General features: G+C 43.2%; 1 protein-coding gene and 1 long non-coding RNA gene across 7 annotated transcripts in view; one reads left to right on the forward strand and one right to left on the reverse strand.

Moving 5' to 3' along the window:
• RFX4 (regulatory factor X4) overlaps window positions 1–20122 on the forward strand; it is a 181979-nt gene that overhangs the window by 98593 nt on the left and 63264 nt on the right. For 5 of the 6 annotated variants that reach the window (XM_037996587.2, XM_073021061.1, XM_008004541.3 and 2 more), the window contains 4 exons: window positions 4088–4149; window positions 8938–9151; window positions 11314–11391; window positions 18677–18840. In XM_037996587.2, coding sequence (XP_037852515.1) covers window positions 4088–4149; window positions 8938–9151; window positions 11314–11391; window positions 18677–18840 — 518 coding nt within the window. Of the gene's footprint in view, window positions 1–4087; window positions 4150–6830; window positions 6998–8937; window positions 9152–11313; window positions 11392–18676; window positions 18841–20122 lie in introns of those variants that run through there. The other variant, XM_008004544.3, reaches the window with a different exon arrangement.
• Window positions 1–20122, reverse strand: part of LOC140712794 (uncharacterized) — a 97674-nt gene that overhangs the window by 2981 nt on the left and 74571 nt on the right. The window lies entirely within an intron of this gene.

Consider the following 20122-nt stretch of genomic DNA (forward strand, 5'->3'; position numbering starts at 1 on the left):
AGTGTTAGGAAGAGAGGAGTCAGGGAGGACTCTCCTGTTCTGTCTTGGGTAACTCAGCGGAGGTTGATGCTGGTCACACAGATTCTAAAACTGCATGTATTGATCTATACATTACTCAAAAAGAATAAGTAAAAAACATCAGGAATGAAGGGAGTCATAGATTGAATTGATCCGTGAATTCCCAGGCCCCATGCTATGGCTTGGTAATTCCTCAAGATCACAGTGCATAGAATTATAAACACACTGATTGTACATGTTATTGCCTCACAGGGGTAGAACAAATGGCTCCAGAAGGCCAGTCATTCCCCAGGGGCCTTCTGGCACATCTCTATAATATAGTCAGCAACCCCTGGTACCTTAACCTAGGGCCAGGCATCAGGGGCTTGGCCTGTGTTGCTTTATAGATGTTATGTAGGATACCATTTGGATAAACACTTAGAAAGATTTCAGAACTTAGCCCAGTCTCTTAAATTAAGTAATCATAAGACTTAGCAACCAAACAAAACAATGCTGCTTTCTTTAATTATCTACATATTGTTTATAGAAAATAGGAAATGATTTATTTTTTTAAAAAGGAAAGAAAGAAAAAAAAAACCAACATAACATTCTGGTAGATTTTAGGTGCTTCTTCCGAGATTATCTTGAACTTTCATTGTTATTTCAACAAGGAAATCCTTTTCTATTTGCAAAAAACAAAAAGTTGATTTAGTACATAAATATACAAACTCTTTTTGTTCTACCCACAATCCCAATACCCTAATGAATATCCACTTTCATTTTACCACATTACCTGTTTATTCCTATATTTTTATAAGTAATTCTGTTATATAACATAAACATAGATTGAGATCTGCTATTTCATCTAACATTATAAGCATTTTCTGTATTGTGACACAGTTTTTGTTACCATCATTTTTAATGGCTATTTCATAATTTCTACAGGGTGTATATATGCTATCATGTTTTTAGACAGCCTCCTATCATTAGACTTTTATGTTGTTTCAAATTTTTCACTCTCATTTGTAGCCTCACATTTAGCTTTTCTTATTGTAGATTATTTCCTTGGAATTAATAGGTCAAAAATATGAGTACTTTATGGCTTCTTATGTATTTTAAAAATGCTTTGGGGAAGGGTTGTGCTAATAAATTACATCATCAGCCATCTGCGTATTCCAGTTTTACTACAGCCTTGACAGCACTGAATATTATCCTTTCCAAAATGTCTGTGAATAACAGAGGGTTAAACATGGTGCCTTACTGGCCGAGCGCAGTGGCTCATACCTGTAATCCTAGCACTTTGAGAGGTTGAGGTGGGCGGATCACTTGAGGTCAGGAGTTCAAGACCAGCCTGGCCAACATGGTGAAACCCTGTCTCTACTAAAAATACAAAAATTAGCCAGTTGTATTGGTGGGCGCCTGTAGTCCCAGCTACTTGGTAGGCTGAGGCAGGAGAATCACTTGAACCCAGGAGGTGGAGGTTGCAGTGAGCCGAGACGTGACACTGCACTCCAGCCTGGGCGACAGAGTGGGGGCCCTGTCTCAGAAAAACAGAAAACAAAAAATATGATATTTTACTGTTGTGTCCATTTGTATAGTAGAAATTTTCCAGACCTAAACATAGGAAAATTTCTACTTTTTCTAAGGAACTAGTTTGGACTTATATTGATACTGGGACTCTCGGCACTCTTTTGTGTTATCTTCTTTGCTTGGGTGGTTAGGAAACTCAGAACCCACTTTCAACCAATGTGAAAAATCCCCTGGCTCAATTTTTATGCTTCCCTTGTTTTCTTTCTATCTCTATTAGCATGTCTAGTCTGTTCAGTAGTGTGCCTTTGTGAACAGCTGCTTCAAATCCTGGCTCTGAAGCCATTCATATGATGAAAGTCTGAAGGGCTTGGCTACAGGTTAATATAAATCCAAGGTGATGAGGCCACTAAACCTGGATGCAGTCTTAGGCAGCACTGCTAGACAAGGTGTTTAAAGAGCACTGTTACTGACCCCATCTTGAATCACTGCCTTTTACTCAGGTCACAACAATTTGAGAGGGACATAAAGTAAAAAGCTTGGATCCTCAGTTTACAAAAGGCAGGGTTAAAGAGAGGGGATTTATTGCCTACAAAGTAGTACCCTTAAAGAATTCAGAGACTTGTTGCATCATTTTGTTCAGTATTATCACCACAAGATGGTATTTTAAAGGCCTTTTTACTTCCAAAAGTGGTTTCATGATGCTACCACATTAGATTCTCTAAACATTCTTGTGAGGTGCATCTTTTTGTCGACCATTTTCAGATACTGAAATGCTGCCCCACCCATTCTCCACACTGGACGTGGTCAGCTCCCCAGTGTAGAGAAATGGTCAGTCTTCCTGCTACCTGTTCAAGGTTCTCAATTTCTCGCTAATTTGTGCACTTCTGTCGATCCCACTGATGCCATTTTAGTTGAGATCACCAACACCTAGCCCTCCAATTAGGGGAAGACTACACAACCCCTTAGTCCTCAAATGTCACAGGAGGAAATTCAGGCACAGAGAGGTTAAATAGTATGTCCAAGTTCAAACAGCTAACAGGGTCATAGTCTATATTTGTTGAGTGAGTGAGTAAATCAATCAATGAGAGTATTGATGTGGATAAAAGAGGGGTGAATAGATGAATAGAGATTCACCCCCATCCCTAGAGAAAACACTCAAGGCTTATACCCTACCAATAAGAAATCAGCAACAGCATCTCTTCTCATGAAGGCTTACTCTCTCTGACCATGCATGCCTGCTCAATGCTGTACCAGGAGGGAAGGGAGTCTTTGTTACATTCGAAAAATCCCTGGAAGTAAAAGGGTCATCAGGACAATCAGTGGTAATAATGGGTAACATTTATTAAGCACTTACTAACTGCCGGGCACTACTGCCAGCCATTTACATACATTCACTTTTTTAAATTTCACAATAACTCTAGAGGTTATTATCATTCCTATTTTACAAATGGGGAGTCATGTGGATGCTAAATAACTTGCCCAAGGGCACCCAGCCTAACCAATGCCTGAACTTGCATTCAATTCAGGTAGTTGAGTTCCAGAGTTCTTGCTTGTAACCCCTGCCCAGTCATGCCTCTCCACAAACATCATCTCCTTAAACCCCAAGGAAAGGCGCCCCATGGTTGTGTTTTCACCTTGAGAGAGGCTCTCTCTTCACAGATTTCTTGTGAATTGATGTGGCTGTCCTGGGCAACAGCAATTATCATCCTCTGCTCTGCAGACAGAAAAAAGATACCCCCAGGCTTTCATTCCCTCATTCAACAAATGTGGATTGAGGTCTTTGCATGTGCCAAACCCTGCATGAGGTCCTTGCTCTCATGGAGCATGTGTTCAAGTAGGAGGAGACATAAACTAAGCACCCAGAGAGTAAGGGAACAAGATAACTTCAGATAGTGCTAAGTGATAAGAAGACAAAGCAGGGCCATGTGACCCTTGTGGTACTCCACACTGGCTGGTCGAGAAGACCTCTGGGCAGATGGACATTGTCCAGACGCCTGAATGGTTTAAGAGGAGGCAGTCTTGTGAAGAGCTGAGTGAAATTCCACTCCTGGCTGTAGTACAAAGCCCCCCTCCCTGCCACCCCACCATGTGGAGCAATGCCCATGTGTTTCAGTAATAGAGAAAACAATAAAAAGCCAGTGTGGCTGGGATCTGGTGAGTAAAGGTGAGAATTGTAAGAGAAGGCGGCCAGGTAAGCAGGATGAGTTACAGAGGCTAAGTTTGGGTTTTAGTTCCAGGTGCCATGGAAACCACTGGAGGGTTTTAAACAGGGGAGCGGCATGTTCTAGACCAACCAGAATTCTCCTTCCATTGTGAGTAGGAGGGGGTGAAGCACAGAGTGGCCAAGTGTGACCCCTTTAGTATCCAGAGCCCCACAACCATCCAAGCACTCCCCACTCTGACACCAGTAGTCTTCTCCAGGGTCCTCACAGACTCCTATTAAGTCATTGCAACCAAGGACCTATGTTTTCCTCCCTTCTGTAGATGGCTGTTTGTATAACTCAGTCACTGTGCTCCCAACTCTTCCCAATGGGTAACTGATTCTTGTGTTGACTTACAGATCATAAGGCAGCAGTTTCCTCAGTTAACCACCAGAAGACTCGGGACCCGAGGACAGTCAAAGTAAGCACCGGACGGCCATTCCACCTGCAGAGTGCACATCTATGGGCCTTGAGACAGGCCAGACCTTTGGTTCTTTATCCTAAGCTCTGTCTGCAGGCCTGGCAGAAGTCTGTGCCTAGAGGGAATATGGAGGAGCTTTATGATGGCCAGGGCCCCTCTCTCAGGACTCCTGAAAGAGAGGTTGTCCAAAAGCCCAAGATGAGTTGGCTCTGCTGCTTTAAGGAATCTGATTTTATACCACCCTGTTTTTAGGCATATTTTGTAAAATAGTCTTGGGCATCTTTGAAAGGATTGCCTTGTGGCTTCTTGGATGATCACCAGGTTATCTGGACTGTTTTGCTGAGCAAACTCTGCTCTGATAGTATCCAGTAGACCAGAGAAGCAAAACTGTGCTATTCCCGGCATGGGAGATGGGGCAGAAAGGTGCAGCTGCACCATGGTCCATGAGGGCTCATGGCTTCCCACTCATCAGTTTCATCAAGCAACCAACCAACTCATGCTTTATACTTTCTGTGTGTCACATATGTGGTGCTAGGTACTGGGAACACAGGAGCAAATCAGTTGCTGCCCTCATGGAGCCTACATTCTGGTGGGAAACACAGACAAAACCGAGAATCAGATTGTGACAAAGAAAGTTGTAGCAGAGAGCAACAAAAGAGGAATGACTAGGGAAGGTCTTTCGGAGGAGGTTACATTGAAGAAAAGAGCAGGGGAGCGCAGAAGGCTGTGCAGACACTTGTCTGCTGGGTGTGAGTCCGTGGGAAGGGAATCTCTTCCTGTACTGCTCGGCCTTCATGAAAATCTGGATTTATAGGACTTGCCTCTAAGGATGTTTCAAAAATTGTTGGATGATAATAGGTGTTCCATGAAGAAGAGCAGCAGGCCCTTTAAGTTTGGTAAACACTAAGTTTAACAGTTTCCTTTACTGCAAGACTTCTCAGAACCCTTATTATGCTAATGTACAAGGTGACTCCACTAGAGGGTGCCTTATTATGCAGCATGTCTAAGCATTTTGACCATGTTGAGCAGGTCAGCACATAGTGACCTATAAAACACTGTAAGTTTTTAGAAAGGCAACCATATAGGACTTATAAGACTTGTCTTGAAGGATGTGTCAGAAGCATGTCCAGTGCTCTCACCCTGGGCCAAACCCCTGTCTGTCAACAGCTCCTCTCATCCCTGGGCAGCACATTCCCATCCTCCAAGGGTGGGTTTGACTTTGGAGCCAAGGTAGGGAAAAAAAATGGCTGATCAAACTGGGAAGAACCCTTTTTTGGTAAAGTTCTGAAAATAATGAGACTAATTTTTTTGGTGTGGCTCAGAAGCTCTAGAATCAGTCTCTGAAGGGAGAACAAAGAACCTCTTGGAATAAATTCCTAATAATTTTCCAAGATGACTATTCTGAAAAAAAAAAAAAAAAGCCTCAGTTATAATTTTAAAATTCTGGTATTTGTTTAAAAGTAAGGTTTAAGCCTTGGTACGATTATAGATTACAAAAGCCAGATTCTTCCTTGTTTGCTGGTGAACACATAGTAGTCAATTCAAAATGTTGGTCAAACAGAAGAGTGGATGGATAGAAGGATATGGAATAAATGAAAATGAATTATTTTCCTCTAGCTCTTGGTCTTTGAGAAATCAGTGGCTCCAATACCTTTGTTACTCATTTCTAAGAAGAATAGCAATAGTAAAGAGACAGCAGAAAAGTTTCCCATCCTGTATAAACAGAGAAAACTTCCTTCTGTCCACATGGGAGAGTCTGTTTTTGTTTTGTTTGTTTTTCTTTTTCTTTAACCTCGAGGTTGGCAAATTGGGCAATATCTTCTTTAAAAATTCTGTATAATCAATTTTATTGTATCCTCTTCCATAAGGATACTCCAAAGTTGATCACACCTTTGACCAGTTGAAAGGCAGTAAGAAGCTCTTGTCTCCAACCTGCATCATGGCCTTATAGAGAAACTCCCTTGGCAAATTGACCATGACAGAAGAAATCTGGGGGGTGGGCCAGGTGCAGTGGCTCACACCTAATCCCAGCACTTTCGGAGGCCGAGGTGGGTGGATCACTTGAGGTCAGGAGTTCAAGATCAGCCTGGCCAACATGGTGAAACCCCATCTCTACAAAAAATACAAAAATTAGCCAGATGTGGTGGCACACCCCTGTAGTCCCAGCTACTCAGGAGGCTGAGGCAGCAGAATCACCTGAACCCGAAAGGCAGAGGTTTCAGTGAGCTGAGATTGCATCACTGCACTCTAGCCAGAGTAACAGAGCGATACTTGTCTAAAGAAAAAAAAAAAAAAAAAAAAAAAAAAAAAAGCACATTCTGCACATGTATCCCCCCTCTTTTTTTAGAAGAAATAATAAAAAAAAAAAGAAATCTGGGGGTGGCTGGTGAGGAATGTGTTGTCGTGCCCTACAGAACTGAAATAGAAGAACTTGAGATCAGAGCAGGAGCTTAACTGTGGTTGTTGATTTTAGCTACATGATCTCTGAATAGTCAAGAAGTGGTCTGGTCTGAACATACTAAATAATCTGGCTCTTAAGAAGTTATAAAGGTGAACTTTTTAAGGTTAGGGTGGTGTGTCATAACTGTCATCCCACCTGAAGCCACCGGAACCCCCCTCCTCCCCCACCCACGGAGTGACTTCCAGGTGGAAAGGCAGTTATGACAGTTGGGAAGTAGTGGAAGACACGGAAGGCACAGAAGGCAGACTTTGCTCAGCACAAAGAAGAATTTTCTGATAACCACACTGGCAAAATGAACTGGGCTGCCTTCGGAGGGTCTGAATTCTTCATCCCAGAAGGCATTCACATAGATTCAAGATGCCCACTAAGCAGAAATATCACGGAATGGTATCAGGAGTAAAGGAGGGTTGGGGAGAGGGAAGGTTTTGACGTGCTCATCTCTTCCCTCCTCGTGAAAGCCTTTCCCATAATTCAAAATGCCTTCTCATCTGTATTATTTTGTGACTTTCATCGTATCTCCACGGGTAGAGAAAAGTAGTTAATATGTTGTGCAGTGTTTCTGAAAGCGAGGTCCATGGATGACCTAACATCTATATTGCCATGGGACTGTGAAAATCTACTCTAGACCTACTAAACAGGAATCTTTAAGGGTGGGGCAGGGCCCAGGAGTCTCTATTTTCATATATATATTTTTTATTCTTCTTTTATTCCTAGCCACTAGACTACCAGGGATATTTTAATATGTTTTGTAGGTGATTCTTATTAGTTGTAAAGTTTGAGACTCACTGGCTTAGTGGTTCAAAGCACTTGGGAGGTTCAAATTCTGCCTCTGCTACTTACTCACTGGGTGATCTTGGGTGTGAGACTTAAATTCTCTGGGCCTTAGTTTCTTTATCTATAAAAATGGGGATAATAATTAATTCCAGACTTATGGGGATTTTGTGAGATTAAATAAGATAATGTGTGTCAAGCACTCAGTACCAGAGATCTCAAACTGATGTGCTTTAGAATTACCCCTGTGGTGCTGGATTCACTGCTGATTCCTGGGCCCCATTCCCAGATGTTCTGAATCAGTAGGTCCTGAGAGAGGGCCCAGGAATCTGTATTTTGATTAAATTTTATAAATGATTCTGATAAAAATCAAAGTTTATAAGATCACCTTGCAGTGTTTTCAGTAGGATAGCACTGTGACTTCGTAGTCAAAAAGACCTGTCTGTGTTCAAGAACCTGTTCTTCCCCTAAACAGCTATATGACCTTAAACAAATTATTTGAGCTTTCTTGGCTCCAGGTTCTCATGTGTAGAAAGACTGTAATCATTTCCATTATTGGTTATTTTATAAATTGATGCATGCAAAATCCTTTGCAAAGTGCCTGGCATATAGCTAGTGCTCAATAGATTATAGCTAAAATCTAAACAAAATGCAGCCTCCAATCCCTTGTTAGTCTTAATTGAAAACATTGCTAATATTAAGCCCATTTTGAGTTAATAAAAAGTTCTGGTCTCCGTTTTACATTCAGTGTCAACGGAAGCACTGAATTTACCTTTTTAAAAATACAGTTCTTTGAGACTACCACATTTTAATTAAGAAAAACACAGGCCAAGGCCAGGCATGGTGGCTCACGCCTGTAATCCCAGCACTTTAGGAGGCCAAGGTGGGCAGATCACGAGGTCAGGAGTTCGAGACCAGCCTGACCAACATGGTGAAATGCCATCTCTACTAAAAATACAAAAATTAGCCAGGTGTGGTGGCGCATGCCTGTAATCCCAGCTACTTGGGAGGCTGAGGCAGGAGAATCTCTTGAATCCAGGAGGCGTGGAGGTTCAGTGAGCTGAGATTGCACCACTGCACTCCAGCCTGGGTGACAAAGCAAGACTCTGTCTCAAAAAAATAGAAAAGAAAAACAAAGGCCAAATGAATTTTTATTGGAGGTACAGTTAGTAGTCACAAACGTATCCTGCTTGGGTCCCCACAGAGAAGGGACACTCAAGTGCTGGGATCCCATTTGGCTAGACATGAGAGATCAAGTACTAATGGAAAATTTTTCGTCCCCTCTCTGCTTTGCAAAGTATTTGACTTAACGTTTTCTGTAGGAGGCAATTTTGGTTATTTTTACCTGCCTGATTGATGGCTGGCACTTTGTTTCAATTCTGTATTTCAGAGATTTTAGCCTTACAGGAGAGTTAACTCTTCTATCCCCAGGTAGGATGGCCCCAACTTTCCTTGGCCTTGGGCAACACCCCCTACTCAGGAAACCTCACTTAATAATAGTGCATATTGGTCTCTCTCTTTTTTTCTCTCTCTCTCTCCCTCCCCTTGTGGCCCAGGTACCATTACTATGGCATTGCAGTGAAAGAAAGCTCCCAATATTACGATGTGATGTATTCCAAGAAAGGAGCCGCCTGGGTGAGTGAGACAGGCAAGAAAGAAGTGAGCAAACAGACAGTGGCATATTCACCCCGGTCCAAACTCGGAACGCTGCTGCCAGAATTTCCCAATGTCAAAGATCTAAATCTGCCAGCCAGCCTGCCTGAGGAGAAGGTAACCACAACTAAAGTGATTCTTTGGGGTGGGTGGTTTCTCTCTCTCTCTCTCTCTCTCTACACACACACACACACAATTTATTGCAAAACAGTGAGCTTAAAAATATAAAGATAGGAATCCAGGCTGGGAGAGGTGGCTCATGCCTGTAATCTCAGCACTTAGGAGGCTGAGGCGGGTGAATCACTTGAGGTCAGGAGTTCGAGACCAGCCTGGCCAACATGGTGAACCCCTGTCTCTACTAAAAATACAAAAAATTAGCTGGGTGTGGAGGTGGGCACCTGTAATCCCAGCTGGAGGCTGAGGCAGAAGAATTGCTTGAACCTGGGAGGCGGAAGGTGCAGTAAGCCAAGATTGCACTATTGCACTCCAGCCTGGGCAACAAGAATGAAACTCCATCTCAAAAAAAAATAAAAATAATAAAAATAAAAAGAAAAGAAAAGAAATCCAAATAAAGCATGGACTATAGTTAATAACAATTTATCACCATCAGTTTATTAGTTGTGACAAATATATCCGAGCAATGCAAGATGTTAACAGCAGGGGTGAGGCATATGGGAACTCCCAGTACTATCTTTACAACTTTTCTGTAAATCCAAAACAATTCTAAAATCAAATTTGCTCTATCAATCTCTATCATGTATGCCTATCTGTCTATCTACCTATCATCTATCTTCTGTCTACCTGCATACCTGTCCTATGATCTTATGCTGTCTCATTTCATGAGGAAAGAACCGCTCCCGTCTGAATTGCTTTTCCACAGGATAAAGTTCATTTTCCCATGTGCTGCAGGGGATTTGGTGAAATCATAGTCTAACAGTCAAAGAAGATTTTATAGGTATAGTGAATCTGATAGTTTTGATCATGGAATATTTGGAGCAAGTTACTGGAAAAACAAATTTGGGGAAGTTTCCCTTGGAGTATCGCACCTTTTTTTTTTTTTTTTTTTTGAGATGGAGTCTTGCTCTGTCACCCAGCCTGGAGTGCAGTGGTGCAATCTTGGCTCACTGCAACCTCTGCCTCCCAGGTTCAAGCAATTCTCCTGCCTCAGTCTCCCAAGCAGCTGTGATTACAGGTGCCCGCCACCACACCCAGCTAATTTTTGTATTTTTAGTAGAGATGGGAGTTTCACCATATTGGCCAGGCTGGTCTCAAACTTCTGACCTCATGATCTGCCCACCTCGGCCTCCCAAAGTGCTGGGATTACAGGTGTGAGTCACCGCCCCCAGCCGAGTATCATATCTTTAATGCACCTATTGATGCAACCCAGTGCTGCTCTAACACACTGAGCTTCTACTAAGTCTCCATGTCACGCTAGGATCTGGGATGCAGTGAAGCATGAGATGAGTCCTGCTTTCAGAAAGTTTAGAGTCAATCAGGGAGACAGATGCTTCTATAAGTCAACTTAAGTTTATGCAAAATGCATGTCTATGTTCTGAAATGAAGAAAATGAACTTATATCTGTAAAGGATACATTAAATCTAAGACATAGATAAATATTTTTTCTTAATTTCCTTTTTTTGGTCAATAAACACACAAATGAACTTCCTGCACCATGGATTTAAAATTCTCAGATAATTAAAAAAACATTAAAAATTTAAAAAATTATTGAATAAATGAAGGGGAAGATTTTTTCTTTTTCTTTTTTTTATTCTTTTTTTTTGCTGAGCACATTGCAGAGAATTTCCAAATGTCTTATGGTGACTTAGGCAGAATCACCTTCATATAACTATACACTGATTTCAACTTTGTAGTGCTCTCAGCCAATGAAGAGAATTTAGTTCCATAAGCCCTGCTTAGCTCTATGTGCCTGGCACTGTGCTAGGTGCTGGATACATGAGCATGAATAAGATAGCATTTTTGTTTTCCTAGAGCTCACAGTCTCAGGGGGTGGAAAATGGGGGCAGAAGGAGAAACCAGCACATTCCGTACCTCAGGGAGAAACCCACTCATGCTGTGTGAGCACAGAGGAGGGAGCTGAGGGTCAGAGAATACCACCCAATGAAAATCAGTCTCACCTGGGTCTAGTAGGCTGAGCAGGTGTTAAGTGAAGTCCATCCCCCACCAAAGGGAAGAAATGACTTAAAAACTGAAAGTCCAAGGGCAGCAGCAATGGATATTAATGTATGTCTTTGTTGTTGATCCTTCACCCACCCCCACAGGTTTCTACCTTTATCATGATGTACAGAACACACTGTCAGAGAATACTGGACACTGTAATAAGAGCCAACTTTGATGAGGTAGGTCAAGAAGGGTTGAGCTGTGAATATTCGGTATTAAAAATCTTATAGCACTAGCTCCTATTTCATGAGCTCCTGCTAGGTGCCAGGCCTGGCATCTGGAAGCCCTTCCTGGATACCCATTAGCTCACTTCATCCTCATGGGAGCCCATGAAGCAGGTATGATTATTATCCCCACTTTACAGACCTGACGTGTGTATAGCAGTGGATTTGGCCTCCTTGTCTGACTGAACTGGTGAACTGCCTCCAGGCCTATCAGCATGTTAGGAAGATCATTTTGCCAGCGTATCATTACACCCAGGATTATAGATTCAGAGAAGCTAAAGAAAAGCTTCCTTACATTTTGGAAAAAATATATAAAAAACTTTATTCTATTTTGTATATTTAGGCTTTTCCTGAGGCTTGTCCACTTTGGTACATCTGGAGCTGGTTACCCTCCATTCCCAAGATCTGATCCATAGATTTCCATCAAATCCCATCAGTAGGGCCATCACTAAATACAAACAATGTAAGAAGTTCATTTTATTTTAAAATATTGTAGTTAAAGAATGGAGAGAGGAAATGAGAAAGGATGGAAGAACAATAACCAATAATAAAGTTATGTAACTTTATTATTTGTTGAGAGAAGATAATATGGTCTCTGAAAGGACTATAAAAAACCCAGTAGTTATTGGTAGAAGAGATCCCAGAGACTCCTTTGGTGTGTGTGTTGTGGGGAGGGGGTGCTGTTGTAGGTGGAGGGGTATAAAAACGATGTCAGTACAAAATGCTCTTCTCCCGTACTTTTCTGCCTTCCCACGGCTGTGTGCTTTAGGAGCAAATGTTTGTTGAGCACTTCCACTACCACTTTGCTCATAGACACAGCTGCAGATGAGATGGGAGAGTGTGTTGGTAAAGAAGTACTATTCTTCCTTCTCTTGACTTTTATCCACTAGACTTCTAAAATGTACTTTAAAATCTCCCAAATTACTTGAGCAACCGTTTCAGTGGATTTTTTCTTTTAAGAAAAAAAACTCCCTGCTTTCTTTTGAACTGTGGTTTGGCTCTGTCTTACATTCCAAAGATCACTGAGATCAGAACAAATAATGATTCGTGACTGGCTAAGACAACACTAGCTGCTGTAACAAATAACTCTCCAAATCTTAGCACACTGGAGGTTTATTTCCACTCATGTCACAATCCAGTGCGGTTGTTCTTGGTTGGAAGGCTGGTTGCTGGGGGTGATTCAGGGACTCAGGCTCCTTCCACCCTGCCCTAAAGCCTTGGAGTCCTCTTTGTTCAGCTGATGGGTGGGGAAAAGAACTACTAGGAAGGCATACCCCCTACTTATCCTTGTCAGCCCAGAAATACAATAGCACTTCTGCCCATATTCCATTGACAGGAGCTAGTCCCATGGCCCCACCTTAATGCAGCGGGGGCTGGGGAATGTGGTCCCTTACACTACTTATAGCAGCTTCCACTACTCACATCTCTAATGGACAGCTCTTCCTCTCTGCCACAGTTACCAACAACAAAACCAGTGGCAGTTCTCCCTTATGTTCATATGTAGCGTATTCATCTCAAAACCTGGGTCCCATACACTATCCTCTCTGCCACAGTTACCAACAACACAACTAGTGGTAGTCATCTCTTATGTTCGTATGTAGCTTATTCATCTCAAAACTCACTCCCATTTCATTTCATTTCATTAGCTTAATTCCAACACCTATTGGGTCCCATACATTATTGGAGAGATAAGTAAGACACAGCTGATGGGATGGGGGGAAGGCATGTAACCAGCAACTAGGATGCAGAATCGTTGAGGGGCAGATGCTGCTATGGGAAGAGTGCCAGGCTTCGAGTCCCAAGCTTGGATTCAAGAGCTGGCTCTGCCTTTCAAGCCTCAATTCCTCATCCTAGAAATGAAGATTTAAAAATTCATCCCCATCTATTGAATTCACAGTGTTACAAGAAGGAGGAGATAAGACTATGCCTGGTAAAAGCTCTTTGTAAACTGCAAAAGGTCATACAAATGCTTGTTCTTTTCAGATGGATCAACCAGGGTGTTGAGAGACTTGGCCAAGAGCACACAGTTGGTTAGGGCCAAAGGTGTGTCAAGGTCCTTTGATACCTGACACTCTTAGGCCAATTCCATGCCACTGGTAGGAATATTTGGTGGCTGCTTTTAAGATGGCTAATCAAGATGTGACTCACTCTTCTCAGCCACAGAATAATGAAAGGGGGAGACATTTTACCTCTGATGAGGATGGCTTTCTCCTATAGCTGAGAAAAGTCATTGGTAAATGGACAGTGGATGTAACTGGCACACCTTGACTTTACAGTTGGTTTCAAGTCTTCCAGGTCTTTAATATTGGTTGAGGTTACAACTTATGCTAGTATCACAGTCCTAAATTATCTTGTTTGTTCACTTGTTCATTGTTTGTCTCTACCACTATAATGTAAGCCTTTGAGGGCAGGAACCTCATCTGTCTTGATTACTACTGTATCCTATCCAGCCATACTTTTAAGTTCTCAGTAAATATTTGTTGGGTGAATGAGTAGTTGAATGGACAAACAGGTGTAGAAATGCCATTGACGTATAACATTGTCAAGCAACTAAAGAATGCAAATCTGAGGCCGGGCACAGTGGCTCATGCCTGTGATCCCAGCACTTTGGGAGGCCGAGGTGGGTGGATCACGAGGTCAAGAAATCAAGATCATCCTGGTCAACATGGTGAAACCCTGTCTCTACTAAAAATACAAAAATTATCTGGGTACTCAGGAGGCTGAGGCAGGAGAATCGCTTGAACCCGGGAGGTGGAGGTTGCAGTGAGCCAAGATTGTGTCACTGCACTCCAGCCTGGTGACAGAGTGAGACTCTCTCAAAAAAAAAAAAAAAAAAAAAAAACCAAATCTGCATGTAGGGGACTCTCGGGAACGTCTTCTCCAGACTACATTGCCCAATAAGCTGTAAAGTTCAGTAGTCTTGTGGTTGAGTCCCAAATCCCCCACTGACTAGCCTAAGACCTTGGGCAAGGCGCTTAACCTCTCTGAGCCTGGATTTCTTTTGCTACAAGATGAAAATAATAATTATACCTACCTCATAGTGAACATGAAATTGTGTATGTAAAGTGTCTGATTTTGTTCTAGAACATGATAAATGTTAGGCATTTTTGTAATTATTTTGTTGAGATCCTTCCAATCCTGTAACACGTAGGGACTCCAATTGCAAGTCAGCACAGGTGTCTCCACAAGGTACCAATGTTCAGAATGAACTAAATATGAACATGGAAAAAGAAATAGAAAATTTGCTTAGTATTCCTAAGGAAATCATCTCCTCATACTTCACTGAGCTGAGAGACAAAGGGCAGAGAGTTTAGAAGACTGAAACAGATACCTCAGGAAACTGAATTTTATTAATAATTTGGAATCATTTGCCTCTGATTATTTCACTGTTTATGCTTGCAAGGTGTTAAGAACTTATCAGAACTCTCCCTTCTGCCTAATACTGTTTCCATTTGTTAAATGCCTGCACAATGCCAAGCTATCATATTTCACCCTAATAAGCTATCTTATTTCACCCTAATAGTAGGAAGACATGATTATCTTCATTTTACAAATGCTGGTAACTCTCAAAGTTATATGTTTAGTCCTGAGCTCCAGATTCAATTGACTTGAAATCTAACTTAACATGGCCAAACCAGAGCTCTTAATTTTCTGCCCTAAATCTGTTTTTCCCAGGTCTTAGATTGCCACTCCCCTCCACCCAATTGCTTAAGCCACAAACTTTGATTCTTCCCTTTCCCTCACCCTTCAGCTTCAGTCCACTGGGAGATCCTGTCAGTTCCACCTTCTACAGGGAAACATTGCATCTGTCCATTTCATGCCTAACTTCCAAGCCTTAGCGCTTGAGCTATAGCCATTCTCCCTCCTTCCTTTTCCTTCTCACCCGGAGGAAGAAGTATCATTGAACAATAAATGGCCTAAAATGCAGAGAGTAGGAAGGAAGAATACATATTCTACAAAAGCCACTCAGGAAACTGAGGACTGATCAGCCTTCCCTGTGCAGCTTGAACAGGCTTCAAACAGACAGATGCCTGCTAAGGACACTGATTTTGCACAGATTTGTTTGAATCCACACAACAGCTGATCTTTTCTAGACGTTCTGCTAGAAATTGACTGCTCATATAAAAAAAAGGGGTATGGCTGCCTGCAAGAAGAGCTAAGTAAGGCAAATGAATTCAAAATCTATCAACTCAAGAATCAGCTGGGCAGAGCTTCTTACTCAGAGTTGGAGGAGCAGACAAGAAGGCCCAGGACCTGACCTGAGCCTGATGCCCAGGGAGTGAGCTGGAATCAGGGACAGTGGAGGGTCCTCTGGAGGGCAAGTACCTTGTCCAAAAGCCGTGGACATCTCCAGACTCAGGCCACACTAGTGGTCAGCCACCGGGTTCCTCAATGACAGAACAAAAGTCTTGATAGGTGAGTGGAGCCACAGTAGGGATCCTGGCTGGGTGACACTCAGAAACATAGGCAAGAAAATCTCAAACACCTAGAGCAGGACACTGATCTCTTGAGCTCAGCAGTGGTAGTGCCTCCATGATATCATAGTAGTAATAACAGCTACCCTTTTTTTTTTTTTTTTTTTTTTTTTGAGATGAAGTCTTGCTCTGTCACCCAGGCTGGAGTGCAGTGGTGCTATCTCGGCTCACTGCAAGCTCTGCCTCCCGGGTTCACACCATTCTCCTGCCTCACCCTCTGGAGTAGCTGGGACTACAGGTGCCCTCCACCACGCCCGGCTAATTTTTTTTTGGTATTTTTAGTAGAGACAGGGTTTCACCGTGTTAGCCAGGACGGTCTCAATCTCCTGACCTCGTGATCCACCTGCCTCGGCCTCCCAAAGTGCTGGGATTACAGGCATGAGCCACCACACCCAGCACACAGCTAGCCTTTATTAAGCATCTACTATGTGCCAAGCACTAGAAGCACTTTTTAGAAATCTTTACCAAAACCTATACAGTGAATACTGCTTTTATCCCCATTTCACAGAAAGGGAATGGAGGCTTAGAGATGTGATACTCCTCAGTAGTGGAGCCAGGATTAGAACCCTGCAAGTCAGTCTTCACTCCTCCAGATTTTGTTTTAATTTTCAATCTGGACAAAAACTTTGCAGTATTTCCACTGTCATGGAATAAACAAGACTCTCACTGAAGTCTTTTCGATTTACAGACCTGACTTCATTAACCACTATGATCATGTTTTCAGTAATCACCACTTCCCTCCTAAGAAGTCAGAGGGGCATGCCTTTCTCCCTGTTCCTTATCCTCCAAGCCTTCCATCCAGTGAAGTCCAGGCTGCAGGCAAGGAAGCCTATTCACACGAGGCTGAGATGGAGTCACCAGGCTAGAGTCGGGGCATGGTTCCACTAGCCAGAGGCAGCCTGGTCAGAGGAAAATTAGGCCCTACTCCTTGGAGGGGCCTGAAGGATGCTGCAGGTTACCAGGGCAGGCGCAGAAAGCTGGGAAGTGGACAGCAGCCTAGGGAGAGACATGAGCCTCAGGAATGGGGTAGAAACCCAGTTACCATGTGAAGAACAAACTAGCCATAAGAGAGATTGTGGAAGGACTGAGGCAGACATGGGCTGTATCTCATCCATTCCCTGACTGGTTGTCTGGCTTTGGACAACTAATATCTCTGCAAATAAGAGTAATGATTCTCAGCTATAGTGTTATGAGTATTACATGAAACCTAAGCAAAGTACCTGGCATATAGTAGGTACTCAATAAAGAAAGTTAATGGTGGCCAGGTGTGGTGGCTCACTGTAATCCCAGCACTTTGGGAGGCCAAGGCGTGCAGATCACCTGAGGTCAGGTGTTCGAGACCAGCCTGGTCAACATGGTGAAACCCCGTCTCTACTTAAAAAATACAAATATTAGCCAGGTGTGGTGGCACACACCTAGAATCCCAGCTACTTAGGAAGCTGAGATAGGAGAATTAAACCCAGGAGGCGGAGGTTGCAGTGAGCCGAGACCACACCACTGCACTCCAGCCTGGGCGACAGAGCAAGACTCTGTCCCCACCAAAAAGAAAGCTAAAATGGCAGTAATACTTGCTCCAAAGTTTTAGACTAGAGGGACTCAATTATCTCCCACACCAAATCAGGATTGATTTGGAGAACCAGGGATGTGGATAATGCTACATGTGGAACTCAAGAGTGCCCATCTGTTGAGGGGAGAAGGAAACATGATACAGAAACCCATTGGAATGTATAAAAATTCAGAGTTATGTGTTCCCCAGCTTCGAGATGGGCTGCTCCCCAACTGAAGAAGTGCTGCAGATGTTAGTTGATAACTGAAGTCTAGATATTCTCGAATGTTATTATATACATCAGTTAATATCTTCTAGTATTTCTCTTTACTTCCCTTAACTTTCCTACTCCTCCACCTCCTATTCTACCCACAGCTAAAAGACAGAGGTGTAGGGGAGGCGGCAAGGGGTTCTCTGCTTTGGACATTCACTCTGCCCTTCATTCAGTAACAATGCGGCTCAAGTTCCTGCTGTCGTCATATTAATAATAATTGCATTTCTGGGTGCCTGCTATAATCTGGTTCTTTCTAGTGGTTTGGGGAGTTTTAAAAAGTCAATCACACACACTTCATGTGTCCACATAGCTTACCACTCAGGTATCACCACCTAGCATCCCACATAGCACCCACTGGCAGGGAGATTTGGGAAATGGAAGAATTCCGACAAGAAAAGCCTCTTGCACTTGACCCGATCTTTGATGCACAAATTTGAATCAGGAGAATTTTGTGTGTGTGGCACCTACTCTCCTCCCTTCAGCCACACTCCTTTTACGTGCAACTCCCATACCTTTCCCTTCCTTCCCAGAAAACCCAGGGACCCCTGAGGTTCAGTGGGCTCAAAGAATAGTGAGTACTAGTGCTCCGACCTTTTTAAAAACAATGCCCCACCTTTCTTTCCTTAAACTCTTCCCAGACCCTAGTAAGCATTGAAGGGGCTGATGGGTGAAAGTGCTTCATCTTTTGGGGCAGAGGAGACCCCAGCCTGCTAGGCTAGGCAGTTCTCCAGCAGTGAGCATGTTGCATGCCTAGGCAGAGGGAAGACGTGAAGTGGGAGAAACTCCCAGGGCCTCCTACAACATGGCAGGCTGGGGGTGGCTTCTGCTGCAGCAGGGGAAGTAAATGACAGCGTTGTAGACTGGGTTGGCCTTGGTGGAGTCCCAAGTTTCTGTTGGGAGGGCCCTGGGTAACCTCATGGTTCTTCTCTCTGTGGGTCAATACAGGTTCAAAGTTTCCTTCTGCACTTTTGGCAAGGAATGCCGCCCCATATGCTGCCTGTGCTGGGCTCCTCCACAGTGGTGAACATTGTCGGCGTGTGTGACTCCATCCTCTACAAAGCTATCTCCGGGGTGCTGATGCCCACCGTGCTGCAGGCATTACCTGACAGGTGGGCATGCTTATTCTTGTCTTCCTTCATGGCTGGTCCACAGAAGGGACTGTTCTGCTTCTCTTGTACTGAAAATCATGCACTGTCCAGAGCCCTCCCTTGTAAAGACCATTAATATTGAACTCTTAAATATTAACGTTTATTTATATTTTGGAATATAAATAAACCGTTAATATTTTGAACCATTTGTGTGGCTTAAAATTCAATGGTATAAGACGGTGTACAGTAAACAATCTCCCCACCAGACTCCTGTCCCCAGACAACCCAGTCCTCTCCCAGAACATCAGATAGAATCATTTTCTTGCAGTCTGACCAGATCTGATATGCACATGTAATCAATACGTATAATATACTGTTTTTCTTACTGAAATGGTGACATACACTATATACTGTTCTGTGCCTTGCTGTAAAACGAAACAACTTAACCTTGAAGTTTGTGCTGGACAGCTTCCATGCCCCTCAGATGCACTCTCCACACTTCATGCTGTCTTCTGCTGGGGTTGGGGGTGGGGCATATGCTGATAGCATGGGCCACCACACAGGGTGCTTCTCAGGGAGGGATGGAGGGAGGAGAGTGAAGTCAGGAGATGGATTATCTGGCCCCCTCCCTGTGAGATTGTGTTAGGCTGGCTGGGTTCCTTCACTGGGCTGTGTTCCCTTCCAGGCAACTTTCCAGGCTGTCCTTGGGCACAGGGTGGATGAGAGCCTGTGGTCTGAGCCTTAGGTCACAGCAGTCTCCCTTACAGTTCCTCTACCCCGTCCACACCTTTGTGACATGTCTCTTGTAAATAAACCCACCCATTTACAGTGGCACTCCTTCCTGTGGGGACTGTTACAAAGCACATTCCACATCCATCTATAAGGAGCTTTTTTCTTTTTCACAACTGTATAGGGTTCCACCATCTTGCATTTAGTCGATTCTCTTGATATTTCCAGTTTTGTCCTACTACAAACAACACTGTGATGAATGACATTTCATGTACCTTTTCTTTTTTTTTTAAACATGGTGAAGTGTGTTAGTTTCCTGTGACTACTGTAACAAATTACCATAAACTGGCAAAGTGACTTAAAATAACAGAAAAGGTATTCTCCCACACTTATGGAGGCCAGAAGTCCCAAATCAAGCATTGGCAGGGCTAGTTCCTTACTGAGGCTCTGAGGAAAAATATGTGCCATGCCTGTTTTCTGCTTCCGGTGTTGCCAGCAATCCTTGGTGTTTCTTGGCTTGCAGACGCATCCCTCTAATCTCTGCCTACACCTTCACAGCGCTTCCTGCTCTGTG

This window comes from Chlorocebus sabaeus, chromosome 11, assembly GCF_047675955.1.
Source record: "Chlorocebus sabaeus isolate Y175 chromosome 11, mChlSab1.0.hap1, whole genome shotgun sequence".
NCBI classification, from domain to species: Eukaryota; Metazoa; Chordata; class Mammalia; order Primates; family Cercopithecidae; genus Chlorocebus; species Chlorocebus sabaeus.